The 16615-nt window shown below is 45.7% G+C and overlaps 1 protein-coding gene across 13 annotated transcripts in view; it reads right to left on the bottom strand.

Annotated features, from left to right (window-relative positions):
• LOC307145752 (band 4.1-like protein 1) overlaps nucleotides 1-16615 on the bottom strand; it is a 69399-nt gene that overhangs the window by 45807 nt on the left and 6977 nt on the right. For 7 of the 13 annotated variants that reach the window (XM_079849232.1, XM_079849230.1, XM_079849240.1 and 4 more), the window contains exon 1: nucleotides 12152-12282. The exons of 1 other annotated variant lie outside the window; for it this stretch is intronic. In XM_079849232.1, coding sequence (XP_079705358.1) covers nucleotides 12152-12161 — 10 coding nt within the window. In that variant the 5' untranslated portion in view covers nucleotides 12162-12282. Of the gene's footprint in view, nucleotides 1-12151; nucleotides 12283-16615 lie in introns of those variants that run through there. 5 more of the 13 variants (XM_079849238.1, XM_079849231.1, XM_079849241.1 and 2 more) reach the window with 3 other exon arrangements.

Raw genomic sequence — 16615 nt, 5'->3', positions numbered from 1 at the left:
TGCAGTGAGAGATGCAGTCTCGCAAGAGCTAGAGAGGCTAGAATCTGAAGGGATCATAGAAAAAGTGGCGTGTGTAACACTTGGGTGTCGCCGCTGGTGGTCATTCAAAAGAAATCTGGAGGAATTCGACTTTGTGTTCAATTAAGAAAGCCAAACAAAGCTATCGTTATAGTCACCCTTTGCCAAATATTGAGGAAGTTTTTACAGAACTACGTGGGGCTTCTATGTTCTCTACAATAGATCTCCAGAATGCATACCACCAAGTGACTTTGCATCAAGATAGTAGGGATCTGACAGCTTTCGTTACCCATGATGGACTCTATAGTTTCACAAGGGTCCCTTACGGTCTGGCCTCAGCACCAAGTGCTTTTCAAAGAATGATGTCTCAAATTTTGGCTGGTCAGGATGGTGTGCAATGTTATTTAGATGACATCATTGTCTATGGTGAGAATCCGGAAGTACATGAGAAACGACTTCAAGCTGTACTTCGGTGTTTGCAAAGCAGTGGTTTGAAGCTTAATGAGGAAAAGCGCCACTTCAGGAAAAGTGAGCTAGGCCATGTTATCTCAGCTTCAGGCTTGCATCCAAATCCAGATCATGTTCTGGCTATACAACAAGCACCAGCTCCTCATGATGCACAGTCCTTGCGTTCTTTTTTGGATCTTGCAGGCTGGTATTCCAAATTCATTCCCAATTTTGCAACATTGGTGGAACCTCTCCGTGCACTACTCCGAAGGTCTACAGGCTTTTGCTGGACAGAGGAGGCTCAGGAACATTTCAGCCGTGTGAAAAATCTTATCATTGCTAGCCCAGCCCTTGCATTATTAGATCCTTCTTTACCGATGACAGTCACAAAAGATGCTTCAGATTATGGCATTGGTGCTGTGCTTACTCAGTGTCATGGCAGTACTGAAAAAACAGTTGCTCTTGCATCTAGAACATTGTCTGACTGTGAAGGGATGGTGTGCACAAAGCAGAGACTGAGGGACTTGTACTGGTGGCCTGGCATGGACTGTCAAGTGGAAAATGCCATCAAATCCTGTTCCACCTGTCTCCAGCATGACAAGACTGCTATTACCCATGCAGCTCCACTCTGTCCTGTGCCTACTCCAACAACTGCTTGGGAGAAACTGGCTATTGATGTAGTTGGGCCTTTGAATAATGCTCCCCAAGGTTGTCGTTTTGCAATGACACTCATTGATTACTACAATAAATTGCCAGAGATTGCGTTTGCACCTGATGTCACTTCTGCGACTGTTGTGAAGTTTCTGTCTGCTGTGTTTAGCCGTGAAGGAAATCCACTTGAACTTGTGACTGATAATGGTTCACAATTTGTTTCGGCTGAGTTTGAGGCATTCCTTGCAGACAGAGATCTTAAAGGAGACATATCATGCTTTTAAATCGTTCCTTTTTACATATAAATCATACATTTGTAGTCTATATAAAGCTGAACTGCAATGCTTGGGTCTGAATTCCTCATTATTATAGCTCCACAGGCCCCTTTTCTACCCCTTTTCTGGTGTGCGTCTGAGAGCAACTCGTTTTGGTGCGGTCTCTTTAAATACAATTGAGACACTTCATACCCCGCCCCCTCTCCAGGTTGTAGAGGTGACACTCGGTTTAACTCCACCCCGTTCGGCCATTTTTGTAGTTTGATAGCAGAGATACGATTATCTAGCGGCACAGAAACTTTTTATTCACACGTTATTAACAAAATGTCAACAACGGAAGACTTGTCCAGCCAGCCTTACATGTTCGAGCCAGAGTCGGAGCCGGAGCGAGATGAAAATGAAGACGACGAACCTGCAGAACAACGTCTTCATATGGATCGCAATGGTGTGTTACTGTATTTACACATGAAACTTTGGTCTTCCGACCTTTTACCACCGTGTCGATTTATTTTGATTAATATGTGCGAGGGAGCGTCTAGTTTGGAGACGGTGTCTTGTTTACATTTTCGCCTGGCTCCGAAGAGAGAGAGAGTGCGTGCGCGCAACTGGGTCTCTCTCTCTCCGCTCGTTCTTTCAGTTAAACATGCGCCCTGTCATAAGCGCAGCAGTTCATCTACATTAGACGGTGTAATGAAGCGTGTGGGTTACTACATCCAACAACCGAACATTTTAACTTACCCTCTCGTAACTTCTACATCCTTTAGCTTGGACTACAAAATGGCAGCGAGAAATAAAAATGGCGGATTGCTCGAAGTGTTGGGCTGGAAGTCAATGTCCTTATTTGGCAGTTCCGCTGCAAATACTGTGACGTAATAGTTCACAAAACGTCATAGATAACAGAAAAATCGGAACAGGTTGAAAAATAAGGCCAAAACAGAATATAAAGATATCAACGAAGCACCTGAAGAGAATAATTTCAACTTTTCTGTACTTCTAAACACTCCAAATATACAACAAAATGCATTTAAGGGCTAAAAAAGTGGATTTAGCATGATATGTCCCCTTTAAAACCTACCGTAGCTCTGTCTATTATCCACAAGCGAATAGTGAGATTGAACGCTTCAATCAAGTGTTCAAAGACTGTTTGCAGACTGCTAGCATTGAAGGTAAAGAGTGGAAAGCTTTTGTGACAGAGTTTCTACATACATACAGAGCAACTCCTCATGCTGTGACAAAACTGTCACCTGCTGAACTTTTGCATGGCCGTCAAATTAAGACAAAATTGCATGTGGCTGGTCTACCATTTGCGTGGCCGCCTAAACGACCAAAAGAACTTGAAACAAATCATCCGACAGTCACAAAACAAAATGAAAGAGTACATAAATCAGCAACGTAATGCACAAAAGATCTCCAAAGATTCAAGTTGGTTTGTTTGTGCGCATTAGGAGGCCAGGAATCGTCAAGAAAGGACATGCAACATATCTCCTCTCCGATGGAAAAGCTTGGAATGCTATTCACCTGTCTTCGTCTTCATCCTGTGTTACCACTTCTGGTACTCTAGCCAGGGCTGCCAACTCTCGCGCCACGCTCTCACGCCACACATCCATTTTCTCACGCACAGAAAAATTGCGGAGCAAAGAGGTACTTTTAATATTAAACTAATTCTCAGCTCTTAGATTCCGTCAATTTTATTACGAAATTCAGACAAAAATACGTTTGGCGCTTGTAAATGTGACGTGACAGATCGCTGAGTGCCTCAGTTCAAGTGTACGTGAACCGATCATCTGTTACTTTTTTATTTAAAGATGCAGTACAACTTACCGAAAGTATACATAATATCGACCAATTAGTGTTTTTCAACCACGGAAAGAGGTCAATGTAACAGCAGGAGAACACATAACGTTACATTTAGCTCAGGAAAGACATTTAATGACCATAGCATGTTAATTGAATAGAAAAAATAGCTGAGCACTATATTACATATTTATTATATTTTTACTTATGTCATTAAATAATTATTATAAATAGTTATTATAACAAAAACTGCATTATATTTAATTTAATTTGTTATTTTCAACCTTTAATAATACCAGCAGATTGGGCCCTCTATGTTTACAGCATTAGGTGAGATTATTTTTTTAAATAAAATGTAAAATAAACATGTATCCAAATTAGTCAATATTGAATCAAAATCGGAATCAAATCACAAGAATGGAATTGAAATCTTGAATTTTTTGTCAAGCAATAATAAAAACTGTATCCTACCAGTCATTGTACAATATAAACATTGTAACATGTTGTCACTAAACTTCATAAAATTCTATTTAGTTACCAAATGTTTTGACAATCACAATTACACTTATTGTGATGCAATATTTGTTTTTACCCCCCTACCCCCCCCCCCCCCCCCCCCCCCCCCCGCCAAAAATAAAATAAAAATCTCACTCCAAGCTAAACTCAAAAGTTGGCAGCCCTGTCTCTAGCAGAAGACTCCTTTAGGCCTTTTCAAGCACCCCAGACATCTCAAATGTCAATCTCTCCTCCTGGTACTTCACGTCCTCATAGAGTGTGTCGTGCCCAAGTGTGGTTTAAGGACTATAGTACATAAAGGTACTCAGTAATTTAAATTTAAAAAAAAAAGGGGAAAGATATAAGGTATTGAATATTGATCATAGTCTAGAAAAGGTATTTGAGACGTTTATGTTGTTATATTTTCATGTTGCATGAAAAAAAAAGGAAAAAAGAAAAGAAATAAGAGTGATAGAGAAAATACTTGTTCACCCTTTTCCACAGACTGGAAGTAAACATTTGAGTTATTTAACTGCACACTTTTTGAAATATTCAGTGATATAATGCAATGCATGTTGTTGACATTCAGAACTGTTGGTTCTCTTACGAGAGGTTCTCTCGTATTGCGTAGTTACTACGCTACGGGAAAGCCTTTCTTTCTCGAGATACTGAAGCCAAAAATTATCCTTAATTTTTATAATCTTGTCAACGCAGTGCGGCAGCCTGCAGACCTAGGGCAGGCTTACTAGCGTGCCCATTGGCTGCCCTGCGGCAACTGCAGCAGCCTACCGCTGAGCCCTTGGCGTGACGTCACGACCAATGAGCGCGCTTGGCGCGCTTAATGCGTCACAGCCCGCGAAAAGGGGTGTGGCTTAGCGTATAAAAGCGGGGCTCGGAGGCTGCTTCTCTGATTTCTGTCTTTTCAGCGAAGCTCTACGCATCGCTGCTCTCTGAGGAAGCCGCCGTCGAAACAAGCGACCAGCACGCCGAGGATCTCAGCCTGAGGACGCCGGCCGCCTTCGCCGCCTTCAGCTTTCCCTGCCTGCTTCGCTATCCGGCGAATATATCCTTTTACTGCTCTGTGTTGTATGTGTTTGTGTGTTCGCCCCGCGACACACTTTGCATCTAAAAGAGCGCGAGGCGTTGTTGCAAATGCCTCGCTCATCCTGTGGCTCGTGCAGAGCCGCGCTCAGCGACGGAGACCGCCACGTGATCTGCGCTCTCTGCCTGGGTTTCGACCACGCAGCCCGCGCCCTCTCCACGGGCGGCTGCGAACAGTGTGAGGACTTGCCGATGTCGACCCTGCGGGCTCGACTCGCCATGTTTCACGATCCTCCACCTTCTCCGGCTGCCTCTTCCGGGCCGCGTAAGAAAAAACGCCGCTCTCAAAGGCCTTCCGAGCCGGTGGTTATAGCTGAGCGCTCGCCGGAGCCCCTCCCGCGAGCCTCGCTCTCTCCTTCTCCCCCGCCCTTCACCGACGCGCAGCGGCCGGCCTCTGCCCGCACTGCCGTCGCATCAGGGGGTGAAGCAGACCAGCTGGTTACTCCCCTCTGTCAAGCCGCGCAAACGGCGCCGCTCACAAGGGATGTCAGAACGGACGGTCACGGGCTATAGCTTCCTTTACGTTACAAGGAAGCTACCCCCCCCCCGGATGACGCACGCCCTCTCCCCCTCTGTTCGAGCCGCGCAAGGCGCCGCTCACAAGGGATGTCAGAAGTAGACGGTCACGGGCTGGCTTCCTTTACGTTATAAGAAAGCTACCCCGCGTCTCGGTCGCGCGCGTCACTCTCCGGCCACCTCCGTTTCTCACACATTTCTCAGTCCCCTCCTAGCTCAGGCGACTAGAAATATCTATATTGCAGTAAACGAGCCTGTTGTTATACACGCACGCCTGCAAACAAACGATGTCACAGCACATAATGACATCTTCCCGCTCTCTCTCCCTTTGTTCGAGCCGCGCAACTGCGCCGTTCTCAAGGGATATCAGAGCGGACGTCACGAGCACCGGCGAAAGGAGGAAGAGAGAGTGATTTCGTCCCGCTTAGGCCGGACTTCCTCCAATCCTCGCATATTTCTCAGTCCCCTCTAAGTTCAGGCGGCTGGAAATACTAATACTGCAGTAAACGAGCCTGTTTAATACACGCGCGCCTGCAAACAAACGCTCGGTCATATGCTCGCACTGACTGGAAGCTCATGTGTGCCCCTGTGGCTCAGTGGCAGAACATTAGGCTTCCGCACCAGAGATCCGTGTTCGAATCCGGCTCTGGCAGCAGAAAAACTTTTTTCTGCTTGCTTCTCCGAGTTCGCGGCCAGCTTTCTTACATACAGAAAGCAAACCCGCATCTCACGGGATACATATTTCTCAGTCCCCTCTAAGCTCAGGCGGCTGGAAATACTAATACTGCAGTAAACGAGCCTGTTTTAATACACGCGCGCCTGCAAACAAACGCTCGGTCATATGCTCGCACTGACTGGAAGCTCATGTGTGCCCCTGTGGCTCAGTGGCAGAACATTAGGCTTCCGCACCAGAGATCCGTGTTCGAATCCGGCTCTGGCAGCAGAAAAACTTTTTTTTTTCTGCTTGCTTCTCCGAGCTCGCGGCCAGCTTTCTTACATACAGAAAGCAAACCCGCGTCTCACGGGTTAAATATTTCTCAGTCCCCTCTAAGTTCAGGCGGCTGGAAATACTAATGCTGCAGTAAACGGGCCTGTTTTAATACACGCGCGCCTGCAAACAAACGCCGAAACACGACGCTCGGTCATATGCTCGCACCAACTGGAAGCTCATGTGTGCCCCTGTGGCTCAGTGGCAGAATATTACGCTTCTGCACTGGAGAACCGTGTTCAAATCCGGCTCTGGCGGCAGAAAAATATTTTTTTTTCTGCTGGCTTCTCCGAGCTCGCGGCCAGCTTTCTTACATTCAGAAAGCGAACCCGCATCTCACAGGATGGTGCTTGAGTATTTATGAGCGTCTAAACATATGAGCCATCAAAGCATTTGCTCTATAACGCCGATGGTGTTACAAGTGTAGAAAATGTGCCCACTCCCATGTGCTCACTGCTACACACAAAACACGGTCTCCCCGGTAACGCTCACAGAGCGCACTCTCATAAAGCGGACACATGCCGCTTGAGTACTAAGTGTAGTAAATGTGCCCACAACTCTGTGCTCACACCTAGCTGCTGCCCGCTCTATCACACAGTTACCCGGGTTGCAGATCCTCTAAAGCTCACAAACATTCCGGCTCTGGCCGAAGGTGTCATAAGTGTAGAAAATGTGCCCACTCCCATGTGCTCACTGCTTCACACAAACATGGTCCCCATGGTAACGCGCATAGAGCGCTCTCTCATAAAGCGGACACAAGCCGCTCGAGTACTAAGTGTAGTAAATGTGCCCACAACTTTGTGCTCACACCTACCCGCTGCTCGCTCTGCCATTCAGTTACCTCGGGTCGCACACCCTCTAAGCTCCCAAACACTGGCCGTGTCATAAGTGTAAACTCTGCGCCGCTCACGTGCACGCGCACTCACTTTTAGACATTACAATCCCCACGCCGCTTTCGCGCCAGGGGTGTTTGTCAGCAAATCGCGCTCCATCCTCTGGGACCGAGCTACCGAACGCTGTACAGCCGGCCAATACTGTTTACCAGCCCCCGTGTTCGAGCACCAGCGGCGCGCACGCCGCTCCATCCTCTCTGATACAGGTTCCCCAATCCCGCGCAGCGCGGCGATCTGAACCCAGAGACCATTCGACCCCTAGCTATGCATGCGGAAGCATGGGAAGCTATTCAGGGCGCGTCAGAATGGGTGCTGAGTACTATAAAACACGGCTATTCGCTTCAATTCGCTCGTCGCCCTCCGCGCTTTCAAGCACAGACGGAGACGAAAGTGAGTTCAGAAGCTGCGCACCTGCTTCAAGCTGAAATAGCGAAGCTGCTGCGCAAAAGGGCTATAGAACAGGTTCATCCTTCTCTGAGCGAGTCGAGCTTTTACAGCCGCTACTTCCTCGTACCCAAGAAGGACGGAGCGTTAAGACCTATTTTAGATCTGAGACATCTGAACAAAGCCCTCATGAGACGGCCGTTCAAAATGATCACAACCAGAAAAATCCTCGCGCAGATTCGCCCAGGAGACTGGTTTATCTCTCTCGATCTAAAAGACGCATATTTTCAGATCCAGATAACTCCCCGTCACAGGCCATTCTTGAGATTCGCCTTCAACGGTTGAGTATATCAGTACACAATCCTGCCCTTCGGCCTGTCTTTGGCACCCCGTACATTACGAAATGCATGGACACGGCTCTCGCTCCCCTGAGAAAACAGGGAATGCGAATACTGAATTATCTGGATGATTGGCTTATTCTAGCGCTGTCAGAGACGGAACTTGTGTCTCACAGAACAGCGCTTCTCAGCCATCTGGAGGATCTGGGTCTCTCGGTCACTGGACCAAGAGCTCGCTATCGCCCCGTCAGTCAATTTCCTTCTTGGAATAGAACTGGACTCGGTGGCTATGACGGCCAGACTGTCGGAGCAGCGCGCGCGCCGCATCCGCCTCCTCGCCGCATCCCTCCAAATAGGCAGCCGGGTTCCGCTGAGGACATTCCAGCGTATCCTGGGGCATATTGCCTCAGCTGCAGCAGCGCTCCAGCTGGGCTTACTGCGCATGCGCCCGCTTCAACGCTGGCTGAAAGCGCGCGTGCCCCACCGAGCCTGGGCGGCCGGCGGCTTGCGAGTCAAAGTGAATCAGAGCTGCATTTCAGCCCTGCAGCCCTGGCTGGCAGCCGTATGGTATCACACAGGAGTGTCTATGGGAGTGATTTCACACCGGAAAGTTGTCTCGACAGACGCTTCCAACCTAGGTTGGGGAGCGCTCTTCGAAGGCAGACCGGTCTATGGCCGCTGGTCAGACCAGGAGAATCTCCTACACATAAACTGTCTAGAGATGCTCGCGGTCGAGAAAGCGCTCAAACACTTCCTCCCATTCCTCCACGGTCACCATGTTCTAGTCCGCACGGACAATACATCGGTAGTGGCCTATGTGAATCGCCAGGGCGGTGTCAGATCAAAGACGCTCTGCACCCTGGCGGAACGCCTCCTCGTGTGGGCTCAGCACTCTGCGCTCGCTGAGAGCCGCGCATGTGCCTGGCCACCTGAACGAGGGCCCCGACAGACTGTCCAGGGACAACGTTCCCCCTGGGGAGTGGTCTCTACACCCCCAAACAGTCCAGTCACTGTGGCGCCGTTTCGGCAAAGCGAAAGTCGACCTTTTTGCGTCAAAAGACAACGCTCATTGCCCAGAGTTCTTCTCGAAGAACGAGGACGCGCTGGCCCAGACCTGGCCCAGCGGCCCGCTGTATGCTTTTCCCCCGGTCTCTCTGCTGCCTCAGGTCATCAAGAGAATCAGGGAAGCGCGCCACACAGTGCTCCTCTTAGCCCCATACTGGGAGAACCAAGCTTGGTTCCCGGATCTAATACAGCTGGCAGACTCAGCCCCCTGGCCGATACCGGTGAAGAGAGACCTTCTCTCTCAAGCCCGCGGCTCGATATGGCATCCCCATCCAGAGCGCTGTCTCTGCATGCGTGGAGCCTCAACGATTACACGCTGATCTGCCAGACGGGGTCATGAACACGATCATACAATCTAGAGCCCCCTCTACGAGGCGGCTCTACATGTCGAAATGGTCAGTGTTTAACAGATGGTGCACTGCTAAGGGGCTCGATCCACAGACATGTGGGGTATCGCGAGTACTGTGTTTCCTTCAAGAGTTACTGGACGCGGGCAGGTCCCCCTCCACGCTCAAAGTCCATGTCACGGCCATTTCAGCGCTCTCTGTTCAGAGCTGGGCCGCGCATTAGGAAGGAACGAGTTCGTCATCCGCTTCCTTAGAGGAGCCAGGAGGATGAACCCCCCGCGACCCCCCTCGGTTCCTATGTGGGATCTTTCACTGGTCTTGGAGGCCCTGAAAGCGCATCCCTTCGAACCCTTGGAAACTGTGGATATGAAATACCTCACGCTCAAAACCGTTTTTCTGATAGCACTGTCTTCAGTCAAACGAGTGGTGGAACAGCTCTTTGTTTCGTTTGGCGGGCGCACCAAGGGTCTCGCCGCCTCGAAACACAGCCTGTCCAGATGGATAGTGGACGCTATTGCTGCTGCTTATGCGTCTAAAGACCTGCAGTGCCCATTGGGCATTCAAGCTCACTCCACCAGAGGCATGGCCTCGTCGTGGGCGTGGTCCAGCGGGATTCCCATTCATGACATTTGTGCAGCGGCAGGCTGGGCCTCCCCCTCCACATTTGTTAGGTTTTACAACCTGGATGTTCCCGCCTTGCAGGCGAAAGTGTTATCAGTCTAAGTCTCGCGTATGCCAGCCCACTATCTGTGCGCGGGCTACGTTGTGTGATTTAGCTCTACTGGTTGAGCTGCACTATACAGGGAATTGTCAGTTCGGACCGGCCGTGCCGCTCCTAACCCCCTAGTGTGTGCTTATGTACGGCGCTAGCCCTCTGTGGGCCGCCCGGCTCTCTGCTATCACGTTCCCCGGGCTCTCCCTGGGACTCATTCAGTGGATGCTGGGCGCGCACGGCGTTGACAAGGGTGTTCCCGTAGCGTAGTAACTACGCAATACGAGAGAACCTCTCGTAAGAGAACGTTTCGGTTACTAACGTAACCTCTGTTCTCTCTAGAAGAGGGAACGAGTATTGCGTAGCCCGCCGTGCTCGCGCCACGAGCTCATTCGCTTCATGCGACAGAAACCAGAGAAGCAGCCTCCGAGCCCCGCTTTTATACGCTAAGCCACACCCCTTTTCGCGGGCTGTGACGCATTAAGCGCGCCAAGCGCGCTCATTGGTCGTGACGTCACGCCAAGGGCTCAGCGGTAGGCTGCTGCAGTTGCCGCAGGGCAGCCAATGGGCACGCTAGTAAGCCTGCCCTAGGTCTGCAGGCTGCCGCACTGCGTTGACAAGATTATAAAAATTAAGGATAATTTTTGGCTTCAGTATCTCGAGAAAGAAAGGCTTTCCCGTAGCGTAGTAACTACGCAATACTCGTTCCCTCTTCTAGAGAGAACAGAGGTTACGTTAGTAACCGAAACGTTTTCTTGTGTTCTGTGCTTTGTTATTTTTTTTTTATTTTTTTTTTATTCAAATCTTGTTATTTAGGCTAAAGAAAGGGGAATATGTGGTATATTGAAATACATGTATGAACAGTATGTGTCACTAAGGTACCAGTTGCCTAGTAGGACATGAATGCCACGGAGAAGTGTTGCTAGAATGCTGTAATAAAAAGTATATAGATCAACGTTGAGTTCTCTGAAGTTTATTACTGTGAAATATACAACACCTACTGTAGCAACCACTCTTAGCAATGTTTCTCATTGATATTGGTCATTGAAGCTTATATAGAGAGTATGTGAGAGATCGAGTAAGTGAGTGTACCTGAATTTACAGTAGATATAGCATTTTCCTTCAGGTCAGTCCTATCGTAATAAAAATCCGTTTGAATGTCCGCTGCGATATCTTGTCCTTTTAACAAGGGGTTTTCCGTGCCCTGACCTGACACGCATTTGTCAGTTATGTCTTGCTTCTCTGTGTTCAAAACAAGTTTCAGTCATTTCAATATAAAAGTCTTCTCTACTGACAGACTCACTCATAAAGACAGTCTTTGCCGCCATTTAATGGCGAAATAATGTAACTTCTGTTTCCGTTTACGGTCAGGGACTATTTTTTCCAGGGGAAGGAAGGCTTTTAGTGATTTTACTTCATGAAAGTAATGTTGATACTCAGCTTCGTGTCATGCCTAACAACGCCCTTCAGCCATGACTTATTCACTATACACCACAGCCTCTCGTACCTTATTGCTTACGTAAAAAAATTAATTGTATTGATGTTTAAATAAAGCTCTGCTACGTCTCTTCAATAGACTGACATGTTGTCATAAGGAGGAAATTGGTGCAGGTCATTTTTTGCACTCTTTCCAGTGTCGACCAGGAATACAAATGCCTGCTCCAGTCCAAAGCATTTAAAATGTCAAAATGTTCACCAAATGATTGCAAATGCCAAGCTAAATGGGAAATGATCTTTTTCCTCCAATTATGGTTTTCTGTAAGGCCAAATCGTCAACAGATTTAATGGGATGACGAAGGCTTGACTCAAACCTTCGTCCTCGTCTTATATGTCATGATAATACCACATTCTACCACGGCTCATTGTGCTTGCAATTTTATCCCGTTACTTGCTATTTCATAAGCAGCCTGTCTATCTATGCTGACTATGAAAAGTATAATTAAAACTGAAAATTATTATTTTTAAGACACTATTCATGTACAGAACACTCGCTAAAACCAAATGCTAAAACTGTTTTAGCAGCCGTTTTGGAAAGCAGCTCAGGATGCCGGCCTGCTTAGATAAATGCCCTCAAAGCCAGCAAAATGATGGGAAATAATTTCCTGCAAAATGACGGCCATACTACACCATTTGTCATCGAGGATCTTCCCCTTCATTCTCTCCCTGCAGCCTTGCTGTTGGAAAATAGATCTGCACTTGGCGACCAGTTCTCCGTAGCTCTGAGCACAATCACTCATCTGTAGTGCAATCTGCTATAGGAATCCATCATTCATGGCATAATGCATGCTAGTAGAAGAAAGGCACAGGGCACAGGCTCTAGTAACTCAAGACAAACATGTCAACAGTTCGCACAAAACGATTTTATGGAAGTGACAAAATGTGCATGAGGAAGAAGTAATGAGGGAACGCCTCTCCGTATTTTCTCATGCAAGGTCTAAATCTTGGCTTGCTGCCTATACTGCATAAATACATTACATAGCATCCTAGGTAGCATCCTAAAAAAAAATAGAACCTCATAAGGACTGCTTTTGAGTGCTGTACTGTACATATGCAGGAACTTGTATAACTGATTTTAATATAGGAGGCACGAGAGAGATGACACAATACTTTAAAGCAGCGGTTCTCTATTTTTGATTCCAAGGCCACCCATTGTCCAACACAAATTATCGAAGCCACATGTCGTTCCAAATGTGGAACATAAAAGGAGAATTTTAGCAGAATGTCCAAGCTGCTCTTACAAAGATTGTGAATGGTGACCACAACTATCCCTAGTTTCCATCTACTTTCATTTATAGATATCTCCTTTTGCAAAAAAAGAACATACAATTTTGCAACAACATTCGGATGAGTAAATGATGACTTGTTTTCATTTTTGAGTGAATTACTCCTTTATTAAGGATAAATATTCATAGTATATTGATTATTACTGATAACTGTCAGTATTGAGTTATATTTATAATCAACATTTCTCTCAAATCGTCCACCATCTTGGATTTCTTTCTTTCACTGAGCTTGTCACATTACATTGCATTATCTCCACAAAGGACAAATATGATCCGGTCTTTGAATTTGTCCAAGAGAAGGCAACATAATTGACTACATTTTGGAACAGCTTTTGCACCAGGAGCTTATATAATGCTTTAAAATGTAGCCTACGGAGGCAGCTCACTACATTTTGGAACAGAGTTACGCTGATGGCTGGAGTTCTTTTTGAGGGAGCTGTGGTGCCCTTTCAGAAGGCACAAAACCCTCCTTGTTCAACACAAGAAAGCGCTACTCCACTGTAAAAAAGAAAAAAGAAACCAAACATCAGCCGAGTCTTATATCAACTGAGTTTATGAAAAATCTGACAGCTCAGTTTTGCAAAAAATCTACTTACCATCTTGGAACAAATTTGTTCACAGCAATGCAATAATGGCATAAAGCATAGAACAACCTTCAAATAAGCTAATAGAATAACACAAGCGCTCGTATGCAAAAAAACATATCAACCTTAGATATATTTGTAGCCCCGAGCCCATGAGTCGTCAAATGGTGGCATACAGAAGAAAGTGATTACGTCACCGGTGCAATCAGTCTCTTAGAGCGGTGAACAGGCAGAGAGGAGGAGCGCGAAGAAAGAAAGGAAAGCAGGATTTCTTCAGGGCCCCTAGTTAGCATGCACATCATACACAGCCCCTCTCAAATTAATTGGAGCATTCATATTAATGCTGTTTACCTCCAATCCATCAATCTGTCCTGACCGAAATTTGGCTGATGCAATGGAGCGGCGTGCAGTCCAGCACGGAAACGTCCTTGTCCCAAGAATGAGACTGTTCTTTCCACGGTTTAAAGCTAAAACCCATTCAAATTGACTGGGGGGATGTTGCCCGAGTTTCTCAAAGGCATCCTATGAAGCAACAGGAGTTAAATTGAAAGGCTGCCAAGCGATTCTCAGTGAGAGTGTAAAACCTCAAACCAGAGAGGCCTTTTATTACTCGGTTGCGATAAAAACGCTGTCCGGTGAAAGTGCGAACAAACATCTCTAGCCAAAGGAGCATCACACCAAGTTAGGGAAAGGCCATCCCTGAAAAATGTGGGACAACATCTGCCTTTATCCATATCGTTGATAAATACATTAACGGGAGAAGGGCTGTGGAAATTTCCTATTGGAGAGTTCTGCAGGGAAAAAGTGAGAATGCACAGATGTAGACATCATCCTTTAAAAACGTGCCATCTCGCATCACTGAGCAATTCAAGGGCACGCAGATAACTGCATATTGGATTAGACATAGATTCTGTTTCAATGACACGCCATAAATTCCTAATGAAATGTGGGTCTCTATGGCACTCACAAACAGATAAGGACAAAAATAATTAGAAGGTGAAGATTTGCAGCGTGCAGAAATCTGAGATTGTGCCGATTGAACTCCAGCATTTTGAGCAGTAATAAGCAGATTCTAACTAAAGGAATACACTACAGAACACTAGCACACACTTGCCGACTTTGTAAATGGTAACAGAGAAAAACTGGGAACCGATCACTTACGGGCCGTTTACACTACGCCATTTTCAACTAAAAACTGAACACTTATTAAGCGTTTTGGCCGTTCACTTACACGACAACAGCATTTTGGTAGCCTGAACACGCAAAGTTTTTGAAAACTATTCCCTTATCATATCCATGTAAACTACAAAAACGCAAATCTGTGAAAACGGTGACGTCATGCACAACACATTTATGTGTTTCATCTATAAGCTTTCTTTTTGCAAATGAAAGGATACAGATATTAACAGTAAGAAAAGGCATACGGACATCATCACAAAAGGTTATAAGAATTACATAAATCAACACAATATACAATTCTGTCATCGTGAAAAATTAAAGGCCCCTTACAACAGACTCAAGAATGATACATGTTTTCAAAGCCTTTGTGTTTAAAGGTTTTGACATTTTCTTAAAAGGAATTGAAAAGGGACTTTATATCAGAGAACATTCTAAAATTGGGATAACAGTGAATGTTTCTGGCTTTGTGAAGATGAAATTTACCCAGAAGACAAAGTAATAATACAGTTTTATCGAGATTAGAATGAAAATCAGACAAAAAAATGATAGATTGTGTAATTTGTGTCAATAGGCATGTGCGTTCGGCTCGAGTGCACTGTAGTAAAAGAATGTGTATGTGCGCAGGCGCGTAGTCTTTCTTTACAAAGTGACGTCGCCAACTACTGGACTGGCAGCATAATGCAGCTTTATTAGTTGTTTTCACAGATCTGTGTGAATGGGGATCGTTTTGATAACGTTGCCATCTGTGCAAAGAAAAAACTTCTCAGTTTTTAGCACATCATGTAAATGTAAATGTACTCTAAATGACTGAGGTTCCCACACTATTCCAGACTGTTCAAGTTGTTCTGAATGCAACAAACTCACACAGAAACGTGCACCCACTTGCTAGGATGTGTGCTCTAAAATCGTCTCAAAACATCAAACTTGTTTGATATCCTCCGACTGGATGGAATCATAGTTTAGTTTAATCAAAATCTGCAAACTAGCTCTGACTTTCGACAACTAGCAGAGACTAATCCAGACTATAATTTCGGGGTAAAAGTCATGTAGTGTATTTCAGCCTTAACTTTAAACACCTCTGATTGGAAACTGCAGCCATGAGCTCAACAGACATGTCTGTGATTGGTTACACTGCTCAACGCTGAAAAAACACATGTAATTGTAAACCTTTGACATTCCTCAGAGCGCAAATGCAAATACGAATGAGAGCATTTGAAAGCAATGACTTGGCACTCAGTAACCTACTTCCTAATTATAAAATATATTATACAATTACGGGCCCTGCAAGTGTTGTGGGTTAAATGTGGCCCTTTTGGCTTCTGAAATTGAGTATCTCTGGGCTACAGGTTGAATTATGTCAATTATTCATTATGCATTGTCGTCATTCCGATCAAGTCACATCGTGCTACAGCAACCAAAATGTGTTTACTACCTCCACAACTGTCACTGTCACAAAGCTCCTTTAAAAGAGTCACGGTGACACAATGACAGACTCTAAGTCTGACACACAGATTGAAGCCTGTTTTACTGAACCCATCTCTAAAGACAGGAAAATGACAGCAAAAAGCTATGCAACATTGAGGTAAAGAGATTTTCAACAAAGAAGGGTGCTCTTTGTAAAGTTCTGTTTCCATGGTGACACAAACACGAACTGTCAATGCAAAAAGTGGCTACTGAAAAAAAAATACAAATTTAGCCAGTGGTATCCTCTTAACAACTGACATTAAAGGTTGATCAGTTGGGTGTTTTTTTTTTTCTCACAATTAAGCAAACTAAGCTTCAGATATTATAACTGATTGTGACTTGATAAGCTGAATCCTATAAGCAATGTGAACGTGAGGACCTAAACAACTGTGTAGCTTTTTACCACAGAAGATGGTTAATTCTAATGCCAAAGACCTTAAAATAGCCACAGGGATGAATTTCAAAGCACAAACTATAGCTAACTCTGGAAATCTACATATAAGCCTATGATTTTGAAAGTATGAAGGGTTTGAAGTAAATAAGCTGCATCTGAGGAAGTCTGCTTCTTAGAGCGAATTGTA

Source organism: Squalius cephalus (genome assembly GCF_949319135.1).
Source record: "Squalius cephalus genome assembly, chromosome: 18".
In the NCBI taxonomy this organism is placed as follows: Eukaryota; Metazoa; Chordata; class Actinopteri; order Cypriniformes; family Leuciscidae; genus Squalius; species Squalius cephalus.
Note: the sequence above shows the minus strand (reverse complement) of the source record. Positions and strands in the feature narration are given on the sequence as shown.